General features: G+C 44.9%; 2 protein-coding genes across 10 annotated transcripts in view; one reads left to right on the forward strand and one right to left on the reverse strand.

Moving 5' to 3' along the window:
• Window positions 1-21,254, forward strand: RILPL1 (Rab interacting lysosomal protein like 1). Of its 6 annotated transcripts, none has more exons than XM_071763306.1 (8): window positions 45-593; window positions 4,001-4,151; window positions 8,075-8,193; window positions 9,018-9,236; window positions 11,639-11,811; window positions 12,266-12,358; window positions 16,144-16,231; window positions 18,614-21,254. In XM_071763306.1, exons 1-8 carry the CDS (start codon window positions 300-302, stop codon window positions 18,617-18,619), a joined length of 1,143 nt encoding a protein of 380 aa, XP_071619407.1. In that variant the 5' UTR covers window positions 45-299; the 3' UTR covers window positions 18,620-21,254. The 6 variants fall into 6 exon arrangements, with proteins under 6 accessions (XP_071619406.1, XP_071619407.1, XP_071619408.1 ...); XM_071763310.1 differs by lacking the exon at window positions 16,144-16,231 and adding an exon at window positions 15,239-15,326 and having other exon boundaries at window positions 46-593; window positions 18,614-18,836; XM_071763308.1 differs by lacking the exon at window positions 16,144-16,231 and adding an exon at window positions 15,239-15,314 and having other exon boundaries at window positions 46-593; window positions 18,614-18,836.
• The window catches only part of SNRNP35 (small nuclear ribonucleoprotein U11/U12 subunit 35), a 13,767-nt gene continuing 304 nt past the window's right edge, over window positions 9,717-23,179 (reverse strand). For 2 of the 4 annotated variants that reach the window (XM_071763319.1, XM_071763317.1), the window contains exon 2: window positions 21,821-22,823. In XM_071763319.1, coding sequence (XP_071619420.1) covers window positions 22,029-22,820 — 792 coding nt within the window. In that variant the 5' untranslated portion in view covers window positions 22,821-22,823 and the 3' untranslated portion in view covers window positions 21,821-22,028. Of the gene's footprint in view, window positions 11,410-16,114; window positions 16,344-17,084; window positions 17,212-21,820; window positions 22,824-23,125; window positions 23,176-23,179 lie in introns of those variants that run through there. The other 2 variants (XR_011729730.1, XM_071763318.1) reach the window with 2 other exon arrangements.

Raw genomic sequence — 23,179 nt, forward strand, 5'->3', positions numbered from 1 at the left:
GGCCTCGGGCCTGCGCGGAGCCTCCCCCCGGCCCGCCCGCCGCCCGCCATTGGCCCCGGCAAGCGAAGGGGGGGACCCGGGGAGGCCGCGCCCGCCCTGCCCGCCGCTCCCCTCACACCTCCCGGCCAAGTTTGAACAACCCCTTCCCCTTCCCCCCGAACCGGACCGGCCCAAGTTGGCGAGAGCCGCGGTTCGTGTCAGGGGGCTGCGGGAGAGGAGGCGGCGGCGGCTGCCGGGGGTCGCCCCGTCAGGAGAGCTCCCGGCACCGCCTATGAAGGCGCCGCGGGGCCGGAGGAGCCATGGAGGGCGGGGGGGTCCCGGCCGCCCTGGAGAAGAACGCGGCGGAGCTGACGGTGATGGATGTGTACGACATCGCCTCGGCCGTGGGGCAGGAGTTTGAGCGGGTGATCGATCAGCACGGCTGCGAGGCCATCGCCCGCCTCATGCCCAAGGTGGTGAGGGTGCTGGAGATCCTGGAGGTGCTGGTGAGCCGCAACCACATCAACCCCGAGATGGAGGAGCTGCGCCTGGAGCTGGACCGCTTGCGCCTGGAGAGGATGGACCGGATCGAGAAGGAGCGGAAACACCAAAAGGTGCGGCCGGGGGACGGGAGTAGGAGCTGGGGGGGCAGCCGGGACCCGGCCCCTCCGCTTCCCCCTCCCCTTCCCGCAGCCGCTGGGGAAAACAAAGCGGGAGGCGGGGGTCGGCTCATGGGGCCGGCGCGGTGCTGCCTCAGCGTCGCGGAGGGTTTGGGTGTGTTGTTGTGGTTTGTTTTTTTTTTCCCTTCCCTCCTGGAAGTTTCCTTCCTCCTTTCCTTTCTCCACCCCTTTCCCAGTTACTGCGTTTCCTTCCCCCGGTGTCTCCCCGGTTAGGGCTTCTGCTCCATCCCCTCTCCTGCTTCCTGCTGGGCCAGGCAGTCACAGACTTTTCTCTCCAGAGCTGTGAATGATGTAGCAGTTTAGTCATCCGGAGCACTCATCGGGCAGGCAAGTCATCGGAGAGAGGTGGAGGGCCATGTGATTTCAGGGCAGTGTTAAAGGTGAAGAGCACTCCCCTAGATTCCTCCTCTATCCCCTGGTGGTTAGATAGATCTCCCTTGGCTGGATCTGGGATGCTCATAGTGTTTCCTGACCCTCTTTCCCATGAAAGCCCAAGGCAGAGATCATTTCTGTACCTGGTTACCCTGATGTGGCAGGACAGCATCAGCTGTTCCACTTCCTGCAGTGGAAGTGCCAGATCTGCTTCTTAAGCCACCCAGAGAACTGATTTAAAGAAATGGTTCTGCTAACCAGACTGTGCTAAATGACTGTGCTAAATCATCACTGCTGCCTCAAACCATTCCTGCTTGCACACACAGGCTCAAAATAAAGAGGAGATAGGGAATTTCTGAAAGAGACACTTTAGATTCCAAGAGTTAGCTTTAATTTAAATAAACTCAACTTTCATGTTTTAAAAAGAGTCAGTTAGGGGACTTTTGCTTAGCATATGCAAAATCCAGGATAACTCCTGCAAGATTTTGCAGAGGAAGTCTCAGGGCAGTCTCTCCAAAGGATGGCAGATCTTTAATTTAGAAAGCTCTGGTCAGTATCCAGAGCATGAAGTGAGAAGGTCTGGAAAACAGATGGAAGTGCATGTGCTAAGCCTGCACCTTTGCCTGTCAGACTGCTCTAACTTTGAGGCAAGTGGTTGCTCTGTTGGGCTGGTCCCAGACTTGGCCCTCTGCTACAATCAAATGAACCCTTCCTGAGCCCTGGCAGCTGGAAGGTTTTTCTGAGAGAATGTCACCTCTGCCACAAGTTCTCCCCTTTGATCTCATGGAGACCCCTGTGTTGCCAGTCAGCAGTAATGCTTTATCCCAGACATTAACAGAGCAGTGTGGTGAAGTGGATACTGAACTGGGCCTGGTTCCAACCCCCAGTGTCAGTGTGCAGCCTGCTGATCCCTGTAGATGCTTCTGAAGTTCATCTGTGTGTTTAAAGTTTCCTAAGCACATCAACCACGTAACACTTTGCTTTGCCAGCTGTCAGTTTATCCTGTGCCAGTGAACCACCCCTTACTCTGCCAGCTTCTCTGATGGTCACAAAATGGCTCACAGAGTGGTCACACAATCCAGAGGAAACTTGGGTGGAAATATTTTAAAAGGGAAAATAAGATCCACAATACAGCTATATTTTTTAGTACACTATATCCCTGTGGAACAGTAGGGTCTCATCCATCTGTCTTCCAGTCTGAGGGTTTGAAGACCAACTCTTCCACAGGACAGGAATTGATTGGCAGAAAAAGCCAGACCCAAAAGTCTCCAAAAAAAAAAACCAATCCAGAGAAGTTTTCAGTGCTCTGTGGCAAGTGTCAATTGATGAGATTTTAGCATTTGCCCATAAACCTGGCTGAGCACTGCCAAGGGTTTCCTGAGCTGCTTGGCACCTACAGGCCCACACAGCTTTCTTCTCTGTCTGATGTTTCTACAAATGAGGGATTAATTGTTAATTGCTGCTCCAATTCATTGGGCTTTTCAGCAGCAATAAATAAGAAAGTTTGCCTGGGCAAAAATGAGTACAGTTGGCAGTGCAGCCACACATAAATGATGCAAGTTTAGATTGTCTGGGGGGTTTGTTCTGTTTTGTTTTTATCAGTGGATGTGCTGGTTTGTTATCTAAACTAGGTCAGCATGTTATTTTAGCTGCAGAGTTATAATATGCAGCATCACTGTAAATAGTCCAGGTATTCAGCCATATATAGTTTCATTACAGATTTGTTTTTTCTCACAAGAGAAAGAGTTTCAAGTAAAACAGAGGTGATTCATTAAATTTTCCTTGCCTGCACAGCCTACAACATCCATATCTTGTTTATAATCTGTTTGTCACACCGTGTTTTCTGCCAAACTTTTAGCAGGCTTAGAGGCTTTATAAAATTACAGCAGTGCAGTAATGCAATAAATGCTGGAATAAAATGGCATTTGGACCCAGCAGTCAATAGGAACATGATTTCCCATTATCAGGGCATACATTCAAAGCAAAAGGCTCTCCTGTAATCTCTCAGCAGAGCTTATTTTAGCCCGGAGCTGTGCTGTTGTCTGGCTGTGTTTTGTTGTTAGGTAGGGAAGGGACACACTGCATGGCAGCAGTGACTCAGCCCGGCTCCAGTGATTTGCATGCAGCTTTTTTTTCTCTTTGAAGCTCATACCTGAAAATGGAGCAGAGAATGCCCCTACTGCAGAAGTATGATTTCTGGCAAAGGCTCTGGGGACAAGTAAAGCTCTAAATGCAACTGTTTTTCCTTGAGGACTTTATATGTTTTGTCCTAATTTGACCTTTATGGGGATTGGTGACAGCTGCTCCTGACACAGTGTCCTGACAAATGGGAGCTGTTGTTTTGACTGGCCTAAGGTAGATGCCACTCAAGAGATTCCATTTGGAGCAATTTACATAAGAGGGAAGCACAGTTTAGTGTTTACCACGTGGATGGGGAGCTCTGGGTTTGCTGCACGGTGTCGAGCACTCAATATTTTACACTTGTGTTTCATAACAGAAATTTAGGGTAGAGATGCTCCTCCTCCCAAATGAGCCTGCCTAACACTGACACCCCTGCCCCTTCCTGTGTTTCTGGGGCATCTCTAACAGCTTTTGTGGCTGCTCCCTGGGATGCAGGAGGCAACTCTTGCTCATGTTTGGTTTTCTTGTCCCTTTAATCTGCTCCTCACAGGAAAATGGGGCATAAGCAGCCATCTTTTGGGTAACCTGCATGTTAAAAATGTTTGCACCAGGAGCTGTCTCCTCCTGTAGTTACACTCAGCATACAGCAAGAGGAGACTTTGATAGCTGGTGACTTGATGCTGGCATTAGAAAAGCAGATGCCTTCTAAGAAATTCAGAGCAGTCTCATTTAATTGTCTTCTATAAGACTCACAGTAGGTTTGTTGCTAGTTTGATCTGTAAGTAGCCCAGTCAAAGTCTCTTAACATGTTTAAATATATAAATGTGTTGTCCCCCTCTACCCTTTAGGAATTAGAACTGGTGGAGGATGTCTGGCGAGGGGAAGCACAGGACCTTCTTACCCAAATTGCACAGCTGCAGGAGGAGAATAAACAACTGATGACAAACTTGTCTCACAAAGACATTAATTTCACAGAAGAGGAATTTCAGAAGCATGAAGGCAAGTTTGATACTTCAAATTCAGTACTTGCTTTTGTGATAAAAAGCAATACTTTATTGAAATATTTTGACTGGATATTCTAGCTCCTTTTTCCTATGGATTATGCAGGTCTGGAGTTCTAGGGGTTTGTTTTGGTTTTTTTACCTCATTAGAAAATCTCTGAATACATGATGACACTGCAGACATGATAGAAGTTAAAGGTAGGAGGGAAAGAAAAGCCTGAGCAGCTTTTTTTTTGGCTGAGAAGAATCTCTGAAAGTCTAGTTAAATATTTTGTCTATCAATTTTTTTTTTTTTTAATTTATAGCCTGCATTTAAAACAATTGCAACTGTTGATCTATTCAGGATGACTTTGTAAAGAATAGGAGAGTCTGACTTCACTTGGTTCACCTGCCTTTACCATTCCTTCACATGTTTGGGATTTACAGACCACTCAGAATAAGTGAAGAGCTTTATAACCCAGGGAGTGGGTGAATCCTAGAGAGCTGAAACAACCAATTTGTGGGCAGCTTCTTTATTGAACCACAATGGAGTTCAAGCCATAAGTTTCTGACCAGCAAATACAGGCAGATTTCATGCAGGGGTGAAGAAGTGACAAAAAAGTAGCTTAACATCAGCCTTACAGACTCCACAGAGAATTTTTGGCTGGCAGTGATGAGTCGTGGGCCATGAAGATAATGAAATCTTGTTGTAAAGAACCAACTTCTCTTTTGTTTCTTTGTTTGTTTCTTTTAAAAAAAATTTTTTAATTTCTTTTTTTATTTTTTTGTTATTTATTTCTTCCATTGGGTATCCAGCTCCCTGCAGCTTGTGTGCTTGTATTTAAATATAGCCATAGGCTTCACATGCAGCAAGCCAAGCAAATGCCAGGCATGCTTTTCATGTTATTTTTACTGTGTCTACCCAAGTGTAAGAACACAAACAAAACCTGCAAACCTATGCCAGAGATCAGATTCTGGGATCACTGATATCCTTGGGCCAAAATCATCCGTTTAAGTCAGATCACATTAATTTACAGCAACACTGCCTTATTACTGGGACCTGTTACATCAAACCCAACTGTTTTCCTTTTAGGAAATGTTGTCATTAATGAATGGGGATGGATTTGTCTCAAATGACTTGTTTGGGTAGTGTCAAAGAGCAGTCAAGCTGCTTTTTTTTCAGCCTCCATCATTTGATCTGCTGCATGCAGACTGCAGAGGAAGGTTTGCAAGCCCAATACTTTGTGACTAACTTTGAGCAGACTCCAGTTTTCATATGTCAGCATGATTTAATATTGTCATCATGTCCCCCTCAGTGCCCTGCCCCTGGGATTAACAGTTTGCTGCTCACTCACCAGACACTTAAAGGAATTATTTTTAGCAGAGGCACCAGAACCCAATGATCTGGGTGTGCAAGGCTTCAAGATTCAATCCTTGCCAATTAAGTCACCTCAGAGTTCACAGAGCTCCACGTCAGCATAATGGAGGTGATGATGAGAGAGGCAAATGCAACACAAAGAGTGTTCTGCACAGAGTCTGAGCAGAGCAGGGATCCTGTGGAAGGACATCTTGCAGAGCAGAAAATACACAGGGGAGGTGAAAGATGAGTCCTCAGCATCCATTACTGCTCCTCCACAGCTCAAAGTGAGCACTGCCTGGTGGTGCTGACTGGTTGGAACATCCCAGTAACACACCACAAGCAAACCTGACCCAAGGTGTGTCAGACAGGATGAGCAGGCTGCAGGGGAGCTGCTGTCTCAGCTCCAGGGTGTCAACAGTTGGGAATCTCCTGTGCCAGGCTGCTGGGAGGCCACAATTCTCCTTCAAAAATGGAGGCAAACTTCTGTTCTGAATATTTGGGTAGTGGTGCAGTGCCACAGTGGCACTTTAGCCTGTTCTGAATGATGTTGTATAAACACAACAGTAAACTGGTCCTTAAACATAAATATAAAGGATAACTTGTTTGTTTTTCTTTTCCTTTTTAATTTTTTTTTTCTTTTCTGAGCTGCTTTCCTTTCTCTTGCTTGAACAATGCTGTGGTCACAGCAATTCACAGGAAGCTGCTCATAGGCTGTGCCTAGGGAAGCTGGGTGTGCCATTTAAGATCCTGCAGATATAAGACTTTGAAACATTTAGAGATAATTACTTTAAATTTAGAGCACTTAGTGATTTCCCTCTCTTCCCCAGTGCCTGAGGAAATGGAAGAAGGTGTGACTGTTTCACAAACACTTCCCACTCCCGAAATAAAAAGGATAATGTAGTGAGCTGTGCACTCAATTGAAATCTTTAGGTTCACTAAATATAAGGGAGAAAAATGAGCACAGTGGGAGGAAAAGCAGGCAGCACTGAAATGGTACTTTATGCTTTATATAGCACTTGCTATCTGGAGATCTCAAAGCATCTCACAAGTCCTAATGAACGTGGCTGCACTCACTGTTCCCAGCTCCTACTGGGGTGAAACCACCAGTCTAAAGTTTCACTGCAGTCCCTCTCTGCTTCAAGGTAAAGTTTTGGGATTTTTTTGGGTGTTTTTCAATACAGCCCTGAGGCTGGCTGCAGGGGCTGGATCCAGGAACCTGCAGTGGGGTTTGTGGATAAAGCACAGGAGCTGTGCTGTGACAGAGAGTGTGGATCTTTTAGAGGAGTTAAGTAGCAGTTGTGTCTGTGACTGCTTGTCCTCCCTGGTGGGTATGAGCTCTTATCACAGTGAAGGATTAAAATTATTCATTGCAAAGAGCAAGAACCATGGAAAGAGCTAAAACCTAGAGCAGAGAGATGATAAGGACCAGGGTGCAGAAATACAGCACTTACCACAGAATTAAGAAATTAATGAATCAAGAAGCCAAGTAACTAAGTGCTTTGCTAAAGGAAAAATAAGTCAGCAGCAGAGCCTGGATCTGAGCTCCTGCTTGGACTGGACTTCACACTGCCCTGGTCACACCATTCATTTCCAAGCCATCCTATGGGATGCTGTGCAGTGGGATTTATGTGGTAGTTCAGGACCATCAAACTGGCTGTCTCTGCAGTTATCAGGACAAGTTTGTGGAGCAGATTTATCACCTTGCTGAGTTAAACCCACATGGTCTGTGTTGGCTCTGAAGAGCCCATTGCTGTAGTACTACTTCCCAGTTATCTCCATAATGGCAAAGAATAGAAGAATGCTTCCTGGTTTATGATTTCTGACATTTCCTAATGATTCTTTAACTTCCAGTTAAGATAATTCTTTATTTATTTTCAAACAGGATTCTTGCCAATTTTCTCTGAAGGACAGTTATTTTAAATATGAATTATCACACTATAGGGATGGGAAAAGGGTTGCAAAACATGAGGAACAAGTAAGTGACCATAATTTGGACTAAATTTCTGTCCTGGATTCAGGGTGGGGGGTACCCTCTTAAGGTCCTGCTTCATTGAGCTTTCACCCAGCTGGGTTCCAACAGTTTCACAAAACTGGGTTTCAACATAAAATCATTCTAGTTCAGTGCACCTCAGCTGGTTTGGGTGTAGATGCATCCCACAACAGTGATGTGTTGTTCAGATCTTGCTGAGGATACAGACCATCTGCTTTTACAGATTTCACAGGGTCTTGGCCAGCTGATTCTCCAGATTACCACACAGATAACCAAGCTCCCGGGGGCAGAATGTGAACACTGATCTAAAACTACTGAGGCAGCAAGATGTGGCAGTCTCACTGCACTGTTAGAAATGTTCCTGTGTCAGTTCTTTTTTTAAGGAATTTCTGTGCAGTGGCTTCATGGAGTGAATTGTGTTTTCTGTTTCCTGTTACCCTTGAAGTCACCTTCAAAGCATCTTCCAAGAGTTTCTCTGCAATTCTACCAGCAGGCAACTTCCAGGGTCTTTACTTAAATATTCCTCACTGTCCTTGTCCTCAGCAGCTCCTGATTGTCCTGAAGTTTGTTTTCTGTGTTGTTTTTTAACCAGGAATGTCAGAGAGAGAGCGGCAAGTCATGAAGAAGCTGAAGGAAGTGGTGGATAAACAGAGGGATGAAATCAGAGCAAAGGACCGGGAACTTGGGCTTAAAAACGAGGATGTAGAGGCTGTAAGTGTCTGTCAGGTTTCCTCTTTCTCTTCTTCCTCACCCAAACTTCTGTAGCCTGGTTTCCCACACCAGGGATGCAGTGGGGGTTACCAGAGGAAGGGGGCAGGAGGAAGGGGCCTGAGCTCAGCCCAAGTAACTTCTGGCAGCAGTGAGCAGAGAGGATCCAGGTTTGGTCTTGGTTGACTCCAGCCCAGACTCCGTTGTGATTTGGGAACCACATGATGTCTCAGTTCTTTTCTGTGTCAGAGGAATGACCTCCTTACCCATATTTTGCTTCTCATCCTCACACTGCCTCATCCCCTGAGGCCACGGGACCTTTCTGGTGAGGGCCAGACCTAAATGATCTCTGCTCTGCCCACAGGACACTGGCAGGTGCTGTGGCCTTTCCAAGTGACATCCAGACAATGCCAAGCAGGTCACATCCCAGCCTTGTTAGAGACCCTAAGAGCTCAAAGTACTTAAACACTGAATACTAAGGATTCCTCTCTCCGGTCTTTCTTCTACTCTGGGTTAAGATTTTTTTCAGAATGCTATAAACCCCTCCATGAATTTTGCTTTTTTGAAAAATAGTATCAGAAATCATGGATTTGGAGAATTAGCTGGAGAATTCCCCGTGCTAGGGGAAAAAAAATGGCTCCAATTAAGTTTTGATTGCAACTGTAGCAGATGATTAGATACTAACAAAAAACTAATCTGGAGGAGAGGAGGAACAGGGAGAATTTTCCAGATTCAAGAGGAACCCACTGCTTTTCCTTTAACATAGGGTTTGGGACTTTGCCATCACAGCTGAGTGGATGCTGACCTATTGCACCAATGTTTTGCAGCTTCAGCAGCAACAGAACAGGTTGATGAAAATCAACCACGACCTACGACACCGAATCACTGTGGTTGAGGCTCAGGGGAAGGCACTGATTGAGCAGAAGGTGGAGTTGGAAGCATATCTGCAAACCAAGGAGCAGGAGATGGGCAACCTGAGAGCAGAGCTGGGGAAACTGAGAGAAAAACTGCAGGGGGAGGACTGCCAAAATGGGGAGGAAGTAAAGGTAAGAGGCACTTGAAATCACCTTTTAAACAGCCTTTTAAAAAAGCTTTGAACTTCACACCAGGTGCTGCCTCTTTGGATAAATGTGAGTGATAAACATCAGAGGGACTCAAGGGCAGCATCTTGTGTTCAGTGTGATGGACAGAGAGCAGTGACACTCAGTGCAGTGTGACAAGAAGTTAGGGTGGGTGATCACCCAGTGGAACTGCCCCTCCTTCCTAAAGGAGGGAACTGGCAGCACAGGTTCCCACCAGAGAACAGCTCTGCCCTTGGATTTGGGAGTGTAACCCTTGGGTCATGCACTGGGCTGCAGAATTCACCAGATAGCAGACCAAATCACTGCTTCAGAGTGTGTTCTATTAAAAACATCACAAATCCATCCAAAATCTCTGGGGTATCAGAGGTTTGTATTGGAGGCACACAGTGTTTTGGTAGTGCTGTGTTAGTACGTTTGGGTTCATTTTGTTTTTACACACAAACCCCTTCCCCCAAAGGAAAACAAGCTGATCCCTTATCAGTCTGGATTTCCCAAAAGATAAGCAGCTGACAAGTAGCTGAAGCTTTGCCAAGTATGCAAATAAGCCCTAATGGGTCCCAAAGGTGCCATGCACTGTGACAGTGGTGACATGGGAACCATAGCAGGAAAGAAACTGTGTCAGCAGGGCCCCAGGGGCAATGCAGAACTCATCACTCTTGGTCCTCACAGTGTTTATGGCACTTCTGATTGGTCTTTTGCTACTAAATCTGCATATAAATATTTAAGGGCACTTTTTAGAGGAATGAACTTTGGCCTTAATTCTCCTTTCACTTCCTGTCAGAGTTAGTGCAGTGAAGTGACAATAGCCCAAATGTTCATGAAAAGCAAATGTTACTGCTTGCACACCCAAGCACCTGCAGGAACAGGCAAACTGGCAGTCTGGAAATGAGCTGGTGCTGGGATCAGAGCAGCAGGAATGCAAACTTGAGGGGAGCTTCCTGAGGTAAAGATGCATCTTGGATGTGTTGCACTCCTTAGTCCTCTTGATGGCTCCTGTTATTTCTCTTTGTGTGTAGGACACTGCTTGTGTTTTACTAAACAAAATGTGCTTCAGAAGAAGCAGAGGTAAAGGCTGATGGGGTGCCCTGCTCCCCCTGGAATGTGACAGGCAGTGTTGTGTTAATATTCCCCTGCTGGTTTGGGGGAGCCCTGTATTAAGAATGAAAAGGATGATTTCACTGCTGTTAATTCAGGCAGGACACCCAGCTTCAGAAATGGGGCTGTGGAGCCTCGGCCTGGAGCCAGCAGGACTGAAAGTGTCTTCAGTCCCTGGAGAGAAAGGATGCATTCTTTACCTCTCCCTCCCTCACCAGTTCCATGGCAATGGTGCCTCTTCTAATTAGGAGCCATTCCCTGCTCTCCCTGCCAGGAGGATGGCTGGACAGGAATTGCTGGAATGGCTGCAGGCATTGCTTGTCATTTGCATTGGCTGCAGGCTGCTCAGCCTGCTGGTTTGAGGAAAATTTAGCAAAAATTGATAATTTGGGTAAATATGTGGAGCAAATCCTCTGTGCAGCCACTGAGTGGATCCAAACAATGGTCTGCTCTGTGCTGTGTCTGTACAGACCACGTTTTCACAAGCAGTTGTGGCCAAATAGTTGTGTGCACCTGCTGGAGTCTACCTGGGTGACAGAAAGACACCCACAGGCCTGGGAATCCAGGAACTTCTGGATTGTTGGGAGCCACAGAAACTGGGTGGTGGGAGATAAGATTCCTCCAAGAAGAGGGAAGGGTAAATGTATGTAAATGTCTGATCATCTGCAGTTTTCTTCCACTTTGTAACTTGATCCTGCTGCCAGCACTAATCCTGCTTTTTTAATAAAGGCATTAATGGGATATAAACTTAAATCTCCATATGTTTACATCCAAAGGAACTGTCATGATTTTTGTTATGCAGTTTTTTTAGTGTTTCTATGAAAGGCTGATATTTGATTTACCCCGTTTGTTAAAGAATGATTTCCTTCAGCTGACTTGTTTATCAGAAATTGGACTATATGTTTTCAGTGGGCTTCTTGGCACTCTGGATTCCACAGGAATTTCTCCACAAGAAAACTCGAAAGGTGGCTACAAGGTGGCTCAGATCATCTTCCAGAGGTTTGCCATGGTCTCACCAGTCATGTGTGTGCCATCAGTCAGCCTGAGTGCAGGATAAAGAAAGTGATCAGATCACTGAGGCAGCTGGAAGTCTTTAACATGACAAAAAAATTCTTTCTACATTTGCTGACTCTTAAATTTTCTGTGTTTCTCATAAAAGAGTATTTAATAGTGCTGAAAGAGAGGAGGCTGGCAACTAAACTGAGGAATACTTTAAACTACTCAGACATGCACCCACATGGTGAATTTAAAGACCACATTTCACTTCCTAGACAGAACCAAACAATGATGACTGCCTCTCAGAGTCAGAAAAGATGGCAATGGACTTAAAAGACCCAAATCGTCCAAGATTCACCTTGCAGGAGCTCCGGGATGTCCTTCATGAGAGGAATGAACTGAAATCTAAAGTATTTTTACTTCAAGAGGAGCTTTTATATTACAAGAGGTAGGTTAGATCTCTCCTGTTGCATGCTATACACAGCAGAGCCATAAGGCAGCTCTAGAATCAGTAACTGTTCTTAAACAGTGGCCAACAATCTTCTTTTTCTGCAAAGGCTTGGAGTAGCTTAGTGTGGATCTTGTTCCTCAACACTGGGAAAAATTGTATCTTTCCCTAACTCCCAGGTTTCCCTTGAATCCTAGATTACAAATATTTAATACTTTTCAACTTCAACATAAAGATAAGAGTGAGTCTAAAAAGAAAATTGTAGAACTTTAATTCTTTGTATTCCTCTTCTCCCTCTCCTGGTCACAATGGGAAGATACTATTGAAAGGAGACCCAGTTCTGGGTGCTGTTCCTTGGTTGACAGAAAAATCTCCCATTGATTTAGAATTTTAGAACTTAAAGCACTTCTGTGGCTTGTGAGGAGAATATTAATTATCTTTTTTTTCTTTCAAGTGAGGAAACAGAAGAAGAAACTAGATCCCCTCAACCTACACCCATAATTCATCCAAAACCTGCAACTCAGCCTGAGTCTGGAATCAAAAGACTGTAAGTAGCACATTTGCTAAGGATACTGGATGTAGGCTGCATAGTTTCTTATGGGTAGGATGATTTTAAAGAAATTAATTTTTAAGAAAACCACATCCCTAATGTATATGGGAGAGACATTGAAGGACCACTTGGTAGGTACTGTAAACCAGCAGTTGGCTTTGGGCAAAACTTTTGTCTAGTTTTGGGTCAGCTTTCAGTCTCAGATTATTCCCCTGGTGCCTTTTTCTCCCTGTGTGCAGGCAGCAGCAGGGAGGCCAGCAGTACTCCATGTGCCCAGGAGTTCTAATGTTTCCTTCTGGAGTACCTTAGTCAGGCTCACCCAAAGTGTGTGTTGAGTGTTGTGTTACAGCTGGCACAAACTGGAGAGCTCCTCAACACAGACACCTGATCTCCCTAGAGAAGATTCTGCTCTGGGCCACGTAGTCATAACCCAAAGGGAGGTGCCAGGGATTGTAGTGTTACCCAGAGCATGGCTCAGGCTGTCCTGGGTGCCCAAAACTGAAGTCAGAGCTCAGGGTGCCAGGACTGCAGGAACAATGCTCCTGGTTGAGTGCAAGGCCCAGTTCCTCAGCACACAGATCCTAAGGTCATGAAGTGTCAGAAGCCACTGGGCCTCAGGTCATGCATGGGAGATATTTGTTGGTCACAAATCAAACCAGTTGCAGACCTGTGGGTGTGGGAAAGGTTTCCTCATCACTTTGCTGTGCCCATTTCCCTGTTGACTGAAGCCTTTAGACCCCAACTTGCAAGTGTACAGCACAAAAACCTCCTGTTTGCTGAACAAATCTGTAGCTGAGGAGCACCTTTCTTGGCTAAAAAGAACCCCACCTTCTTCTGATGAAGGATTTAGTGTTGCTTTCTGAAACTGAAGCTTGCTGACAGATGTGTGCATTTACTAGTGTACCACTGAATTATAAAATCTCAGTGTTAGCCAATCCATTTGTATGTTGAAACTCTTTTCTTTACATTTATTTATTCTAAATCAAATCTTGTAACCTTATAGCAAGCATTTGGATTTTTGTGATACTGAAAGCTTAACTTTTTCAATAGCAGAAATTATTTTGGAACATTTTTTTTTTCCACATAGGAAGCTCTTTCATCCTGACCCCATAACCCTCAGCTCCTGTTTAATAATAGCAGCAGCTATTTATTTATTTATAACCACCATAAAGTCAGGAGAGCACTTTTGATTATTTTTGGTAGACTCCAGCTTCTGTGCTTCTTGGTTTGCTGAGAGAACCCTTCCTCTTGCATGACTAGAAAATACACTTTTTCATTCTACAACTGTGATGATAATAATAAGACTTTGTCTCACAAGATCTCTACTGGAAAGCTTCTGTTTTAAATATATTTTAGCACTTTTTAAAGCTCATCCTGTTGTGGGGGGTGACTGGCTTTAACTTAGCAGTTTGAGGTGATTGTAGTCACCATGGTTATTTATGAAGCAATGGCAGCATGAAAATGTAAATAGACTTTGTAAGAGAGAGCACCTGGAGCAATAGCTTTGACTCTGCCTTCTGAAAAACACGTAAGCAGCACAGGGAGCCATGGCAGGAGGCAAAGAAGAATTTTCAACCAGTTATCTCAGTGCTTTCTTCCTCTCAGTTAATTTATCAGTGAAAACCTGTTGTGCATCAGATCAATGCACATTTTCTGACACCTGTCTAATCTTTTTCTTTCTCAAATTCTCTGTTAAATTCATATAACTAAACCCCCCCACACACAATAAAATATAAAATCATGTTGGTTTGTCCCCTTTCAGAAAAAGCAAAAGTCCTCTTGCTGCCAGACAATAGAAGCTCATGTTAAATCTGCTGTTAAGATGAAATTACTTTCTTCAGCTGTCATGCTCTGTCCCCAGGTTTTCTTCTGCTCTCTCTTCATTCAGCCATCACATTAAATAAAGGAAGATAAATCTGTAGTAACCTGAAGGTTACTTAAATAAGTTAAAGTTAAATAAGCTGAAGGACAGTAATAGTTTTCAGGTCTGTCTGATTCTTGCAGCCTCTCTGGATGGAATTGGTCGAGCTTGGGTTTCTTTTCTTGCTCCCCTCCCTTCTGTGTGTGTGTGTTTTCAAGAGTGTACTTGCAGATGAGCTTTAAAAAAACAGGAAATTTCATTGCTGGGAAGAACCCACATTCCACACCCAAGTGCAGCATCTGTTCTGTCCTGTGCCAACCCAGCAGTCCCTGCCCTGCCAGGCAGGATGGTGCCAGCTCTATGGCTGCCTGGGTGACACATGGGCTCACCAGCTCCATCCCTGCAGTGCTGGTAGCTGTGTGGGCAGTGCTTTTATGAATGAAAGTAGTGCCCCTTTTCCTTCCATTCCTGATTTAATCCATAAAGAAAAGAAAATCGAAGTTACAGAAATTGCATTTTTTCACTTCCAGAGTTTGCACGTTCGGGGCAAACTCTTGAGTTCTGATCTCAGATTGACTGATGTCTGCATTTGTCTCTACCACATCACATGCCAGAGTTTTGATGAAATAATGTAACCAGGAGGCCTTAATGAGGAGGAAAACTACAAGGATTAAAAATGCTCCCTCTGTTTTGAGCAGAAAACACCCTTTTGTTTTCTCTTTAAGGATACGTGCTTGTTTGTGACTGACGTAATGCCTGAAACAGCCATAAGTTTTCTTCCTATTCTTGCAGTCTACAAAAGCTGATGTGTCTGTCTCATTTCTGCAGCAAACACACCGAGCCACAATGCCTGAAAATACGTTCTGACTACTGCTAATGATGCCACAATGTTTGCTTGTTTGTTTGCATTTTGAGTCTAAGAGTAAGCAGGTAGAGTGACTGTGTTGGGGAAAGCTGCATTTGGTCACCAGTGAAATGTCTCTCATGATTTCAACTTAATCTTTAATTGACATTAGTCCACAGTTCAAAAAAATATTTGGCACAAGGGAGAACCTCTGAGGAGAATCCTTAGAAAAACAGAGGGTGTTCCAGGTATGGATGAAGGTGTGTTGGCAGGTTTGTGTGGGGCTGGCTGGCACAGAGCTCCTGGCCAGAGTGCTCTCTCAGCCTCTAAGTTGCATGAATTGTATATTGCATAGTAAAAATGCTGAAATCTTACAAAGAAGCAGTCTTGCTGCTAGCCAGCTAGAAAGTGTTCCTGCTAGAGTAGCTGCAAAGGTTTTGAATAAGTATTTAGCTGCCTGCAGTTGGCATCTTTCTGCATGTGAAGCAATGCAGGTTCTTTTGGAGCAGACACAGGCCCTTTAACCACGTAGCTTGCACAGGTTCTTTCAAGATTTCACCTGTGATCCTGTTTTTTAGCTTGAAAATATGTAATGTAACATATGTAAAACCTTTAACTGTAATGCTGGTCTAACCCTGTTTTCTGTGCAAATACCCAGCAGTCCCAGCAGAGTTCTGTTGTATTTCTTAACATGACACCTTCATCCTTCATTTCATTCTGTATGTGCCTGTTTGTTTCTTGGGAAGAAAACTGCACACTTTGCTCTGCATTGCTAGAGGTGGTAATACCTTGATGAAAACCAACCCAGATTGCAGGCTGCCTCACAACAGAAAAGTGGTATCTTTTAGAAATTCCAAAAGAATTTGAACTGTTCCAAGGAGTGCATTTTCTAAATAAGAGTTTTTCACTGAGGAGAGCTGTCTTGGGTGATGCAGATCCACCTCTCCCTGTAACATGTCCTGTGTGGTAATTCAGAGTAACCCCCTGTATCATGTTTGCCTCTTTTCTTTTTAGTGGAATGCTTTTCTTTCCCTTGCTCCAGTCTTACCTCTTCTGTGTCTGTACTTTCCTGACCAGGATCTTTACAGCCATAATGCCCATGGTAGCAGCTGGATTGATTCCAGACGACCCCACATTGCAGCCAATAAGAAGACTTGTGTCCCTTGTAGGAGTTGTTTGGGTTTTTTGTTGTTTTTTTTTTAAATGTTTGTTACTGTGGTTTCCTTTTGCATGACCCCCTGTTAACATGCACTGCTGGTTGCATTCTCATGGGCTGCCTGTGGGAGCACAGAGGAACAAAGTGCCAATCAGAATGACCAATCAGTACCCAACCCATCCCAGTCCTCCATGCTCATCCTCCAGTATTGATATTTTATCACCTTTTGCCTCAGTGTTACCATGCTAAACCAGTCCTTACCCCTTAGAAAACTGTTGCAATATATGCAGTTTTAACCAGCATCTGGTAATTTTGCCTACTAAGTGTGCCCATTCACAGTTCACACCAGTGCTTTCTGAGAAGTCATTCCAAGGACTTGTTACCAATCAATTAGAGTTGCAGAATGTAATGGCTGATACCTACACTGCCTGTCAGTGTTAATTATGGGTTGTTGCTTCCTTGTCTTTCTATCCATGCACTGTGTATTTTGTCTCTATGTATTCTGGAACAGAGCATCCCCTCTCAATAATCAGTTCTAGCATCCTATTCTTGGCTGTCTCTGGGAGATGGACTTGCTGATAGTTGTTAATGCAAACCCTCTTAGCATTAGGACTGCTGCTTTTGACTTCTTTATGTTTACAGGAGCAACACAGTAATTAAATTCTCTTCCTCCCCACACAGACCTGGTTCTTCCAAACATCCTCCAGGAGAGTTTCCTAGGCATAGTAATATTCACTGTTTCAGAAGGAATTAAAAAAGCCTAATCCCTCAGTTTCATGTAGGGATTTTACAAACGCATTTTTCTCTTACTTGATTTCATGATAAAATAAAAAATTATTGAACTTTGACATTTGAAACTTACTGTATAAATACAGCAGTCCTTTGTGTGGGTTTCAAGATACTAAGCCTGGCTGTGCAGGACCAAACATGCTCAACAAAAAGCCCCAGTGACTTGCTACTTCCTTCATCAGCTGCAATTGGATCTGGCCCTGAAAAGACACAGCATATGTGTGTGAATTTATGAGCTCCTGTGGTGAAGGTGGTAGAAAAGTGTGAGGCTAATTAAGTGCAAAAAAAAATTATTTACTATTAAGGCTGCACATTTGAAGCCAGGAAATGCAAAAGTTCAGGTTCTGCTAGCAACATCAGTCATCTGGCACTGCACTCCTGGAGAGGTTTTTATCACTTTCTAATCAAGAAAGAATTATCCTTAATAGTATTCATTTCTTAGTGGTTATCATCATGGTTACCTGGATGTGTGATAGGAGAAAGCTGCCTTAAACCTCACCTGGCACTCAAAGGCAGCCTCCTGTGTGACTGGAGCCATGGAAGGCAGAATTCCCTGCTCAGCACAAGGTACTGAGATGGGAGAGAAGAAGAATGCTGAGGAAGGTGGGGTGTGGACACAGGGTCAGGTTCATGCCCTGACAAATATTCCATCAGCTGTCAAAACTGACTTTGTATTTGCCTAATCTCTTGCTGTAGAAGCATTTGGCAATTGCCACCCTGGCACAGGACTGTGTTCTCCTTGGTCTTGTGCAACCAAACCAATCTTCACCTCCTCAAGTGCACCATTAAACCCAAAAAGGAGCGGAGCCAAACCCAACCTTTGGTAGCTGCAACCACAACTTTTGCATTTCCCAGCAAACATCACACTAACACCTCTTGTACTGAACAAACATTTAATCAAGTAACTTCATCCCATACAAAGAAGATAACTAAGGGCTTTTCCAGCTGTTTTTTTATCTCCTGCCAGCTGGCAATTTGCTGTTGTATCAAATGGCTGTTGGTTGCTGTAGGTCATTATCTCAGAGCACCCAAGGCATGTGGCAGGAAATGAGGTGCACACCTGGGTGCATTTCTTTAGAGCCTTCATCCTGCATTTCCTTATTTCTTTTTGCAAGAATCAAGCCTGTCCATCAAAATCTGTACACTTGATAAAAACGTGGGGAATTATTGCCTCCTTTTACAGATTTCCCTGCTGATACACCTAGGAACATTCTCTATTTCTGCTCCATGGGAAATTCTACAGATTTCATGCCAAAGATACCACTTTACTTATGCCAAGAGATTAACCTGCATTGTGCTGCTTCTATACCTCAGGGGAATATCAATCTAAAATGATACCTGCACCTTGTAGAGTCAACAGCATTCAGAGCTTATTTAAAGCTTCCATAGCCAAACTGCTTGAGATTGCAATGACTTCATCTCTAATAACATTGACATGCACCCCCATCAGGCTTCACTGCCTTGGTTTTTGCAGATGCAAACAGATTTTTTTGCTCTGTGTTTTGTTGTGCTGTGTATCGTGTCGGGTGTTTGAAGTGTTTTCAAGATGGTAAACAGTCTTCTTTCTCTTCCTTTTCCCTCCCTCACTCTCCTTCCTGGAAGGTTTAGTTTCTTCTCTCGTGATAAGAAACGTATGCAAGCATCACAGAAAAATGTCCACTTCCAGGGTACTTTTGGAGAATGGTCAAATTCAAACAGAGATGACACCTACACTGAACAAGGACAAGAAGCCCTGCAGCACCTGTGACTAAAAAACCTCGAGGTGTTTGGTTTACCACAGTAGATTTTTGACAGTCTGAGTAACAAGAAGCTTCTGTAAACAAAGCTGGCAGCTCCTCACTTTTATTTGCCTCTCACACCTGGGCGGCTGAGTTTCAGATCAAAAGGGATCCCTCACTGTTCACTTCCTGACTGCTGAAAACAGAATCCAAACTTTGTTGTAACAGTCGCTGGTGCCCTGGGACATGGAAGCTTCTAGATGACTTGTTTTGTGCTGACAAGTCTATGGTCTTGTTCATGCATTAACTACAGTAACACGAGCTTCTTTAAACCAAAAAAACAAACAAAAAAAAAGGACCTGTGCCATTATTAGAAGTTTGTTTGCAGTGTACAATATCTAGTGGCAAAGACTCTCTTACCCTGTTTGTTAACACTATCAGTTGTTTGCTTTTTATTTCTGTAATTTTTTCAAGAGGGACACAACTGGCCACCTTCCCTGGCAGGCCCGAGCACTGCTGTGTCCTGTGGAGTGCAGCTGGCATCTGTGTTTTGCAGAGTAACCACTTGGAAAGCACCCGATACAAACTGATAAATGGAGCAGCCTTGAGAGGGACAGTGAGTGTCCATTTCCCTTGCTGCTTATAGTGCCTAAAGCATGAAGAAAACCCCTGTATGAGGTGAGCGTGCCTTGCATTTTGCCCTGAGTTCTGCAGTGTTAATGGAGAACATCTTGCTTCCAAGGAGGAATTCTAACACTTGAATTTTTCCTTCTTGCCATGGACTTACCCCTGGAGCAGCAGCCAGCTGCTGTAAAGGAAAATGAGGTCTCTTTCCCACAGACAGGATTTTTATTAACTCACACTCCACTTTTCTGTCTCACTTCAGAGCAGGAGACATCCTCACCCAGCTGACAGGAACTGTTCTAACTGACGTGGAGATGATTTTTTCTCTGACCACTCTAAACACTACTCCTAGGTGTATCTAGTTAGGAGGCTGAAGACAACTTCTGCTTGTGTAGCTCAGAGCAGGGGACTGTGAGCTGCTCTTGGCACTTTACCCCCAGCAACGTGTGCTCAGTACAGAGCCTCTGCTCAGGAGTGGTGCTGGGAACAGGAGACAACACTCAGGCTGGGGGACAGCTCCAACTGCTCCAGGGACTGAAACAGAACAAGTCCCAAAGCACTCCAAGATGGGGGTGAGATGAAGGGTTTAGTGCAGGACAGTTGTTTTTAATGCAGGATGATCCAAGACTGGATTCTTTAATCCAGGAGGATTTAATTTGTAGGAACAAGTGGTTTGCAGCCCATCTGTAGTGAACCTGTGCCAGGAACCCATCCTTTGGTGGGCTGAATGCTGCTCTGCCCCTGCCTGTGGCTGTGCTTCCTGTTGAACAGACACCTTCTGCATCTTCCTGTTAGAGAAAGTGTTCACTGCTCCTCCCTGGTGTCACTGCACTTTGGGGCAAGGAGGAAACGTGGCCTTACATGAACAACATCTGCATTTGTAGTAGTGACATCAGCATCTGCTGTCAGTGTTGGGCAGAAACACTTCTGCCTGGTTATATTTTGGTAACATATCTTAAGGTTTATCTTAAGGAATCTGTATCCATCAAGCAGCAGCACTTTTGCCCCTTGTGTGAAAAGCAATTCTTAAATGGAGGGGGAGCATGTTAACTTAATGATACTTAAGTTGCTAAGATTTAGGTTTCACTTCCATTATTAGGAAAAAAAAAAAAAGTACACTACAGTTGTATCAGGCAGTTAAGGCAAATTGTGAATGATGCCTGTGGAGTCACTCCCTGCAGAGCTACAGTCACTGCAGAGCTACAGTCACTGCAGAGCTACAGTCACTGCACAGCTACAGTCACTGCACAGCTACAGTCGTTGGGCACATTCACAAGAGATGCAGTGATCAGGAACAGTGTCAGGATGCAGCAGATGCACAGCCTGAACAAGCAGATCACTTCTGACATCAGCTGGGATAACAGAGACACCCAGACAGAACTGGTTTTCCCCAGCACCTCAGTGGGTTACACAGGACATTCCCAACCTCCTGCATGTAAAGCTCAGCCCCTGCCCAGAGCCCTGGGCACCAGCATCAGGTTAAATCTGCAGCCAGTTCAGTGACACAAAGCAGCACAACCTTCCTCCACTCATCTCTGCAGCCCATTACCTCAAAAATCCAGTTAGTTACTCCTGACCTGCTGGCATTAACCACTTTGCTCCCCAATCTTATGCTAAAAATGCTGAATTTATACACTCCAAGTGTCAGTGGGAAGGATGGCATTTAGGGGAGACTGTGGAGAGATCTGAAAAATCTGTCATGTATCATTTCTCAATAATCAAGTAAAAATCTGCTTTTAGAAAAAGGGGTGTAACAGTCCTGTCTGCAGAGTGCAGGATCACTGAAGTCTTTTCGGGTTGTTTTTGTTGTTTGTTTCTGTTTGGGTTTTTGTTTGGATTTTTTTTTCGGTTGGGCAGTAAATCATTTTAACAGTTTAATAAATATTTCTGAAAAACAAGTATTTCTGCAAGACTTGTGTCCTTTTTTTTTGTGTGTGTGGAAAGTTAATATCATCTCTTCTTGGGATGCAGCACATGGGTCTGTGTTCTTTCACCTGAGAAAGCTTTGTGTAACTCTTCAAGGAAATAAAGCCTCACACTAGGACCATTCAAAGGCTGACAAAGGAAATACAGTTTAAAATAATTAACAAATATTTATGAAAGGCTTATGACGACAATGAATGCAACAGAGCCTTTTCTGTAAGCTCCTGATGTGTCTGGATATACACATCCTAGCTCTGAAAAAGGAGGTGCTTTCCTCTCTCTTTTCCCCAACTCAACTACAACCAGCAGTGAGCCCAGTTTCCAAAACAAGATTTAAACCCTGTGCAGGCAGAGTGCTGTTTCAATGCTGTTTCTTCAACAAGTGACAATTTCATCAAGGGCATCTGTCTCACTAAATGTGTGCAGGCATCTGAGCCATAAATAAAAAATACAGAGCTCTCTCATGAACTCCAATCAAGGCAGCCAGAAGGGTATCAAACGGGGTGGGTACTCAGGCTCAGACATTTCTTGCAGCATTCACCCGTTAAAAAACATTAATACAAAAGTTTATTTTCTCTGAAGAACAATGCATTAGGAACCAAACTGCAGAGAGCTTCTAGCAGGAGAGAATCACAGGCACAAGTAACAGCACAGCTCCTTGTTCTGGGACTGCTGCTCACAGCCCCAAGCTGGAGGCAGCACCTGCAGCTGGATGCAGGAGCAGACACCACACCCCAACAACACGCAGTCACCTACCTATGCTTATCATCATCTCTTTGTTTCTTGCTGTCTCTTTCCCTACTCCTGTCTCTATCCCTGTCCTTCCTGTCTCTCTCCTTCCTCTCCTTCCCTCTGCTCCTCTCCTCTTTGGAGTCTCTCTCACTTTCACCCCAAGCCCACGGCCTCTCCCTTTCCGGCCATCGCTTGTCCCGGCTCCTGTCATGGTCTCGGTCCCTGCTTCTCCAGTCCCTTGTTCCCTCACGAGCCCAGTTTCTTTTTTCTGCTGATCCTTCTCCATAGAAATCATTTTTCACATTTGGCAAATTGATGGGTTTCCGGAAGGGTCTGTCCCGCCCTCCAAACCGCAGCTGCCCGGATTCTTTTTTTCCTCCAAAACCACCTCCGAGCCTTCGAGGAATCCATCCTTTGAGAGTTCTTTCCAGTTCAAAGTCTACAAAGATTTCATGCTGGTCAATAACCAGCCTGTTGGCATCTCTGTGGGCCTTCATGAGAGCACGTTCCTCTTTGTACTCAATGAATGCATAACCCTTGGAGAACCCCGTGACCAGGTCCCGAACCAGACGGATCTTTCTGATGTCTCCATACCGGGAGAAGACCTCCTTTAACTTCTCTTCTGTTGTCTGCAGGTTGAGCCTTGCTACAAACAGGGTGAGGTGAGGATCTCCTGTAACCCCTTTGTTGGGTACATACCGTGCCAACATAGCTCTCCAGATGGCTCGGTCGTGGGGCTCCTCATCGGTGCCATCAATGCTGCCGGCCTTGAGGGGGTCATACTCCTTGGCTATGGGGGCCCAGTCAGTCATTGTCTGTAGGAAAAAAAAACAGGGATCCCACAGACCCACAGAAATCCTGGGAAGCAGAGGAGGGAGGGCAAGAAGCACTTTCTGCACTGCTGTACAGTACTTCTCTATATATAAAAACTTTTACAAACTTACACAAACCGCCCGTATTCTTTTTACACCCTTCGAGGCGCTTGGGCCCCCGGCTGAGGGAGCCCTCGGCCTCTTCTCTCCTCTCCCTGCCAAAAGGGGCCCCTTGGCCAGTCCAGGCCCCGCAGCCCTGCCCAGTTCTTCGCCGCCTCAGAGGCCCCCCCGTCCTCCGCGCCCACTGGGACCTCACCGGGACCCCACGGGGACCCCACGGGGACCCCACCGTTCCGAGG

This window comes from Heliangelus exortis, chromosome 19 (assembly GCF_036169615.1).
Source record: "Heliangelus exortis chromosome 19, bHelExo1.hap1, whole genome shotgun sequence".
Classification (NCBI taxonomy): Eukaryota; Metazoa; Chordata; class Aves; order Apodiformes; family Trochilidae; genus Heliangelus; species Heliangelus exortis.